At 45.8% G+C, this 8,433-nt stretch overlaps 1 protein-coding gene across 1 annotated transcript in view; it reads left to right on the top strand.

Moving 5' to 3' along the window:
* The first annotated feature begins 1,897 nt into the window (after positions 1-1,897).
* LOC146200598 (receptor-type tyrosine-protein phosphatase epsilon-like) overlaps positions 1,898-8,433 on the top strand; it is a 169,194-nt gene continuing 162,658 nt past the window's right edge. Inside the window, exons 1-2 of the mRNA XM_084595572.1 lie at positions 1,898-2,018; positions 4,483-4,660. Coding sequence (XP_084451698.1) covers position 4,660 — 1 coding nt within the window. The 5' untranslated portion in view covers positions 1,898-2,018; positions 4,483-4,659. The remainder of the gene's footprint in view (positions 2,019-4,482; positions 4,661-8,433) is intronic.

Genomic DNA, 8,433 nt, shown 5'->3' with positions numbered 1-8,433 from the left:
CTTCAAGAAACCTGGCATCTAACGGTTGCTACATTTATTTTCCCCTATTTGGGCCTGGGGACCTTCCTCCAGCATTTTCATCATAGTGACAGCCTGGCGACGCAAAGCGGACGCTGTACACCGATAGGGATCTGAACCGACGGTTTGACGGCACAAATTCTCTGCAGAGCAGATAGGTCTCAATTTCTTGCGGTCGTTCACTGAGGCGGGGCCACGGGACGTCAACTGGGAAACCTCGGAGGCCTATTCGTGGCTACGGGCAGTGGACAGGCAGTGAAAAATGATGTGTCCAGCCTCATCACAGTGGAAATAGATTGGGCGGTTGTTTGATGTCCTCCAAGCGGCACATTTCCTGGGTCTTGGAGGTCGTAGGTAGGCTGGGTGGGTGGGGACCAAGACGCGTCGTTCGCGAGTGGCTTGTCTGTAACGAGGGGGCTTGGCGTGGTACGTCAAAACGCAGGACGGCGTAACGCAGCAGCGTAGTTCATAGCTGGGAGTTCTTGCGTTGCAGCAGTCAGAGCTATCGCTCAAGGAACGCCCGGAACCCGGTGAACTTCCTCACGGATAATATATACATTTAAGCGACGCCACATGAGGCTGCGTCTGCGATAGCATGAGTCGGAGCAATTTTTGGCAAATGACTTCACGGATGATCTCTTGGAGTTTATCTCCGCTTGTAGGTGTGGTGTCTCTTTGGCGCGCCGATAGCATTTGAAGAGGGTGGTTATAGAGGCGCAAATTTGCTTTCACTCTATTTTCGTTATTCGCAGTTTCCTAACAGAACTCCGCCACAGTCTTTGGCGACTGGCGAAGACCCGCAAAGAGTTGATCTTTCACACCGCGCGTCAGGAGGTTCACCTTGGTTTCTTGTGTCATGCCGGGATCGGCGCCGCGGAAGAGACGCTACGTCTTCTCAATGTTAGCCAGGACAGGCTCATTGGGAGCTGAAGTCTTGATTAGAGGAGGGCTTGGACTCATCCTTTCCGGACGGAAATCGCAAAGGCAGTCAAAAACGCCGGTTTGAATGTCTCCCAATCCTTCAAAGAAGTCTCAAAGTCTCATGAGTTTCGAACCAGATTTGGGCAGGTCTTTGAGGAGCAACGTTGACCTACCTTAGTTTCAAAGCGTCGTTCCAACAAATGAATTTTGCCACGTGGTCGAAGAGGTCCATCCAGTCTTTCGCCTCTTCACTGGACAGTCCTTGGAAGACCTTCCGGGGTCGAGCGGGGTCCTCCGGCAGCAGACTGTGTTCTGGTTGGAGCCCTTGAACACGATGGCTGATTCGGCGGCCGTTTGGCTGGCCCTTCAGGACAACAGGAAGAGGACAGTGGTCTTGGCTTGAAGGGTTAAACCGGAGCACGAAGGACAGCACCTCCACCAGATGTCAGGTGGTGGCGACAAGGCCAATGACAATTCAGAGTCTGGGAGTTTACTAAACTCTTTATTGGGCTGATTTGCGCCCGCAAAAGAACTAATTGATTCGGTTGCGGCGATAACAGCAAACGTACTCGCTGGTCGTTCAACAAAGGATGCTCGTCGCGGTTTTCAACGTTCAATTTAAAGGCGGCCTAGAAACATCCAAATAAAGCCGCCAACAGTGACTAGCACAACCTGGAACATTGCAGAAACACATGCGAGTGGCCGGAATCATCGAGCCACACCTCGGCGCATCTGACGCGACAGAGAAACCGATAAATCTGCGTCTCGCAACAACGAACATGTAAAAAAAAATGCAGAATTGATCTGCGTGCTAGAATCAGTTATAAGGCCGCATGCTGCCGTCTGGCAGAAGAAGACAAATAAAGATTTGATTGGTTGGCGGCAATATTGTAGAAGAAAAAAAAAGCAGACTATGAATAAAATTGACAAACGTTTTGCCCCCAGGTTATCCGATGCTTCTAAAGGCACCAGTTGTGTTACCAGTCACACATAATCTGGCAGAACTTCACTTCGAGCCTTGGAACGCGTCGCTGGACTTCGGACATGGTGATCCGGCGTACTATGCGGTGCAGTTTAAGGTATGTGATTTTAAGCAACTTTCAAAACGAAGGATTTATTACTAAATGTGATTTCGTTCCAAACAGTGTGTATCATTTTGCTTTAAAATTTCAAGTTCTGTGCTATAAAGAGAGTTCCGCCATTCCGTACCGCAAGTGCGGCTAAATCGATTGTAAGGAAACTTCTTCCATCCGTGAAATGCAAACTATGGTGCTAACAAAGCGGCTTTCTATATGTACTCGTAAACTGCCCTCTTTTAAGTTCGTCGCATAAAGAAAATTCTTTAAATGCAGTGTGTCAACGAGAAGTTGTTTTTTCGCACAAGTGTTTTCTAATGTTGTAAATGTTCACAACCACATCTCCTGTGGATGGTCTTATATGGTTTTTGCATGCTGTCTTAAAATGCGTTCTCTACTGGTTTTCCATTCAAGACTTGACTACGCAGTAGGACCGAAGGGCAAAATTTAAAAGAAACGATTTTGATGCTGGTTGGAACATTAGACCCCTCTGTTTGATATTTTCATTGCAGTACCCTGCGCCACACAAACATTTGCTCACAAATAATATGTATCTCTAGCAGAGCTGTACATGAAAAATGCAGGCCGTATGCGACAACAGCCTGTGTTACACTCGTGCGTTTCGTCGAGTTTTTACGTTCCACAGTACAAAGTTGTATTACTTTTGAGCTGCTGAGACAATTCTGCGAGATAGGCATTTAACTCATGACAGTATGTTATGTTCTGGATTTCGTGACCTAGGGTATTTGTTTATTGTTTTTTTTTTTGTCTTCTTATTTCCACACTCGTCAAATATGCAGTCTTTCTGCGCGTATGGTAATAGACCCGTGAGAAGCAAAATACTATGAATATAATCTTTGCTTGGCTAAGAAATGTTTCCATGATGTATTCATTTATTTTACTGAATCATGTCGTTAATTCTCAGGTAATAAACAATTTTGTCATGAAGATTTCATGAGCAACGAGTGTCCAGTACTGCGCGGCCTCAATACGGCGGCTCATCCCGGCAGTAGATGCTTTGCAGAATGTTTCTTGTCTCAGAATGATTAGGGAATAACGCTGAGGGGGGAGCGCCGTTTGTACTAGGAGCACTGTTCAAGAAACCGAGAGAACGTGTTAACCATGTTCCTACGCGTCGCGCCGTCTGCTTGCGGCGTATGCAGACGTTGTTGTAAAAGAGTATAAAGACATTCTGATCCCTTACCAAGCCTTGAAAAAACATCCAGAGGCTTTTGGATAGCGTTTTGGGTCATGTTACGCTGTTTCCTGTATTCGCACTCTGTTCATCGTACGGAACCAAAGCTGAGGTGGCGATTTCTAGGCTGCCTCAATGTGCCCACTCCCCACCGCTCAGAGGGTTCGCCCATCGAGGTACCATAGGTGCTTTAGCCTAGTGGCGCCATCTGGGCTTCTAAACAGAAATATTTTTTTTTTTTGTCAACGAACACTTTTTTTTTTTGTTTAGGTCTAGGAGAGGCAAAATATTCGCCCTAAATGGTATTTTAACGTTCATGAATGTTGCTGTAGACAACATAAGGCAAAATGAACGCTAGTTGCGCCATTTATGGCCAATGTAGACAAAAACCCAGTAGTAACGACGAGTTGATTGTGAAGCGAGACGGCCTGCTTCGAAGCGCGTCGCCATGCTGAAAACGGGATTACTACATGCGCAAGGGTCGAGAAAGGTAAAATCAGGAAATAGCGTATGTAAATCGTGTTTACGTTAGGATTCACTTCAAAAAGGGCGTCGCGAATGTGCGGATTTTTTGAACGTCTCATTCCAAATGATTTACTGTCGCCTCTGCACTCGTCGCAGCTTTGGTAGTGAGGCAGGGAGCTAGTGAGATGCAATGCATTGCCTCTGCATATATATTCAAAGCGAGTTTCTGACGTTTCAAAGCAAAAAAATAGCTTAAATGGTATTTTTTTTTATGTGCCACAATGAGCCGGCCTTCTTTCGATCAGCTGAGCTTCTGAATATTGGCGTGAAAAGTAGTACGATGATGCTATTCTCTTGCTTTTCTGTTAGCCTTGGTACGGAGAGCAAATTATTACTTTTTTCATCCCACGTTTTGATTGGTAGTACTAACAGCGTTTGAGGGGCTAGTTCGTGCTGCATAATACCCAGAAATGTGGCGCAACACCAATTATGCAGCACCAACTAGCCCTTCAAGCCGTTATTTTGAAAAGAAGAGGAGTGGTCAGGAGGAAGTGTGTTCAGATCCATATTACAGTTGGTAGTGTGCGCGTGTGTTGTGTCCCTTCGCTTGTGTTTGTTGCGCCACATTTGTGGGTACTAACTGCGCTTTTGTGTTCCTTGTCCAGGTGGCTTTTATCACCAAACCTGCATAGTAATGATGTGGTCGCTAGTAGGAGATTCTACTGTTAGGCTTTCTTTATGGTCTGAATGAATTACGAGACAGTAAATGGCGCCTCGCCACTGGCGGAATCGGCATGCTCTGTGCAGCCGGTTGTCGGCGCTGTTTGGACGGAGAGGCTTGTGCACCGTCCCACCAAGCATAAGGTGGTGCTGTTTCCACTGAGAGGTGGTACGGAGTACGAGGCTCGCGTACTCGTCATCGACTCGGACGCTGGACGGCGAGAGCACGGGTCGCCTGTGACCCGCTTTCGAACCACATGCGGAAGTGAGTTTCTTCCTCTGCCAAGCATTATCCGGTGGTGTGAGAGCGGTAATGCAAATACGCCATTCGTGCATGAAATACCGGAGAAATAAACACACCAAGGGAAAGTAAGTTTCTGATTCGTTACATCCGTTTTTAAGAATCAGAAGGGGTGCAGAAACAGTCTTCTCGGTGGAGACATCTGCAGCACTATTAGCTGAAGGGAGATGAAGAGATTGAAGAGATAAAGAAAGAAAGCGAGCGGCGTCATTCAGAACACAAAGATAATATTACACACCGTGAGGTATTTAAGGTATTTAACCTTGCCTTGATATCCAAGAGCACACAAGTGCTATTTGCGTTTTGCTTTCCGCGGCCGCAATGGCCGGAGGAGATTACGCTAAATATCATAAAAGAAGTCCACTCTCCTGCATGATAGAATGGTAATTGGAAATATCACATGCACATACGATTATTAATCACAACTTGTTTCAGCCCAAACCCCATAGCTACCAATCAGAGCTCCTAGCTCGCTTTCAATCCTTTACATCATCATTAGAAGCCTCTTACCTCAGCGTGATGAACTAACTAGCATAATCGATACTACAGAAAGCAACTTAATTCTACTTATCGAAACGTCGTTAAATGGGAGCATTACGAAGTACAGGCCACACTTTACAACTGCGAAATGTTCCGCCGTTACCTTATAGGTAGAAGAGGTGGTGGCGTCTTAATAGCTACTAATCGCAATCTGCAATTTCATACAATAACAGTGCAGCGGTGGCGTAGCGGTAGAACATCCGCCTCGCATGCAAGAGGACCGGGGTTCAAATCCCGGTGCCGCGCAATTCTCCACCGGATGACAAAAAAAAAAAAAAAAAAAAGAAAAAAAAAAAAAATCCGCGTGTCGATGGAATTGCATATACAGGTTTGGGGTGCGACCTGATGCCGGTGAACACCTCCGGCAACGCACTCCCTCACCAGAACAGGAGTTGGCCACCCTGGTGTAGTAATTGGCCACAACCTCCTATGATAAGCTCCATAAAACCCCGGCCCTCAGTCACCAGCGGCTGCGGAACAACTGACCACGGCGGCGGTCAGACCTGTGACGCAGCAGGGGGTGCTAAGAAAGCCTGGCTCCGCTGGACAGGCCGCCATTGGAAACTGACCCTGGCAACGTTTAATGCTAGAACCCTTGCTAGTGAAGCTAGTTTAGCAGTGCTGTTAGAGGAACTAGAGGGCATGAAATGGGATGTCATAGGGCTTAGTGAGGTTAGGAGGCCGAATGAGGCATATACTGTATTGAAGGATGGGCATGTACTGTGTTATCGAGGTTTACCAGAGAGGCGACAACTAGGGGTAGGTTTTCTTGTCAATAAGTATATAGCGGGTAATATAGATGAATTCTATAGCATTAATGAGAGGGTTGCAGGCATCGTAATTAGGCTTAATAAGCGGTATAAACTGAAGGTTGTACAGGCCTATGCACCTACATGTAGTTATGATGACCAGGCAGTTGAAAGCTTCTATGAAGATGTAGAATCGGCAATGCGAAAAGTAAAGACGCAGTATACTGTACTAATGGGCGACTTCAATGTCAAGGTAGGGAAAAAACAGGCAGGAGACAAGGCAGTAGGTGACTATGGCATTGGTCCTAGGAATAGCAGGGGGGAGTTACTAGTTGAGTTTGCAGAGCGCAATAACTTACGAATCATGAATACCTTCTTCAGCAAACGGAAGAACCGGAAATGGACATGGAAAAGTCCTAACGGAGAGACTAAAAATGAAATCGACTTCATAATGTGTTCAACCCCCGCCATTGTGCAGGATGTAGAGGTAATCGGGAAAGTTCGATGTAGTGACCATAGGATGGTGAGGTCCCGAATTAGCCTAAATCTGAAGAAGGAACGCAATAGATTAGTAAGAAAGAAACCCATCAACGAATTAGCGGTGAGGGGGAGGGCAGAAGAGTTCAGAATCTCGCTACAGAATAGGTTTTCAGCTCTAACTGAGGATGGCGACATTACCCTAGAGGCAATGAACAATAATTTCAGAGATATCATTACTGAGTGCGCAGTAGAAGTAGGCGGTAGGATAGTTAAAGAGGATACCGGTAAGCTGTCTAAGGAGACGAAAGATTTGATTAAGAAACGGCAGAGTATGAAAGCTTCCAATCCAACAGACCAGATCGAATTGGCCGAGATATCGAAGCTAATCAATAAGCGCAAGGTGGCCGATATAAGGAAGTATAACATGGAGAAAATTGAGCATGCTGTAAAGAACGGGGGAAGCCTTAAAGCGGTAAAGAAGAAATTGGGCATAGGCAAAAACCAGATGTATGCGATAAGGGACAAGGCGGGCAACGTCATCACTAATATGGACAAGATAGTCAAAGTAGCCGAGGAGTTCTATACAGATCTCTACAGTAGCCAAAGTAGTCAGGACCGTAGTGAGATTGGCGGTAGGGAAAAACAGTCAGACGTTCCACCAGTGACGAAGGACGAGGTCAAGAAAGCACTAGAAACTATGAAAAGGGGGAAATCAGCTGGAGAGGATCAGATACCTACAGATTTGCTGAAGGACGGGGGGGATATCGTGCTAGAAAAACTGGCCACCCTGTATACGCAGTGCCTGGTGTCATCGAAGGTACCGGAAGCATGGAAGAATGCAAACATTATCCTCATTCACAAGAAAGGGGACTCTAAGGACCTTAAAAATTACAGACCAATCAGCTTACTGTCTGTTACGTATAAGGTATTTACTAAGGTAATCGCCAATAGAATCAGGACAACCTTAGACTGCAATCAAGCAAAGGATCAAGCAGGGTTTCGGAAACGGTACTCTACTATCGATCATATCCATACCATCAATCAGGTGATAGAAAAATGCTCGGAATATAACCAGCCCTTATACATAGCATTCATTGATTACGAAAAAGCATTTGACTCAGTTGAAACCTCGGCGGTGATGCAGGCATTGCGAAATCAGGGGGTAGACGAGCCGTACGTAAAAGTGCTGGAAGATATATATAGTGGCTGCACAGCAACCATAGTTCTACATAAAGAAAGCAATAAAATTCCCATAAAGAAAGGTGTTAGGCAAGGAGACACAATCTCCCCAGTACTATTCACAGCTTGTTTAGAGGAAGTATTTAGAGACTTGGAATGGGAGCAGTTAGGGATAAGGGTAGATGGAGAATACCTCAGTAATCTGCGATTTGCTGATGACATTGCCTTGCTAAGCAACTCGGGGGATGAACTGCAAATAATGATTGATGACCTAGACAGAAAAAGCAGAATGGTAGGCTTGAAAATCAATATGCAGAAGACTAAGGTAATGTTCAACAGCCTCGGGAAGGAACAGCAGTTTACATTAGGTAGCGAAATACTGGAAATAGTAGGCGAATATGTTTTCTTAGGACAGGTAGTAACCGCAGATCCAGACCATGAAAAGGAAATATCAAGAAGAATAAGATTGGGATGGAGCGCATTTGGCAAGCACTCGCAGATTATGACTAGCAGCTTACCGGTATCGCTCAAGAGGAAAGTGTACAACAGTTGCATCTTGCCTGTACTCACCTATGGGGCTGAAACGTGGAGGCTAACCAAGAGAGTTCTACTTAAGTTGAGGACAACCCAGAGGGCTATGGAACGAAAAATGGTAGGGGTAACATTAAGAGATAGAAAGCGTGCAGAGTGGGTCAGAGAAATAACTCAAGTTAATGACATTCTAGTGGAAATTAAGAAGAAGAAATGGACATGGGCAGGACATGTAGTGCGAAGAGAGGATAACCGATG

The sequence above is a fragment of the Amblyomma maculatum genome, chromosome 2, assembly GCF_055883805.1.
Source record: "Amblyomma maculatum isolate TAMU_Amacu chromosome 2, ASM5588380v1, whole genome shotgun sequence".
In the NCBI taxonomy this organism is placed as follows: domain Eukaryota; kingdom Metazoa; phylum Arthropoda; class Arachnida; order Ixodida; family Ixodidae; genus Amblyomma; species Amblyomma maculatum.
Note: the sequence above shows the minus strand (reverse complement) of the source record. Positions and strands in the feature narration are given on the sequence as shown.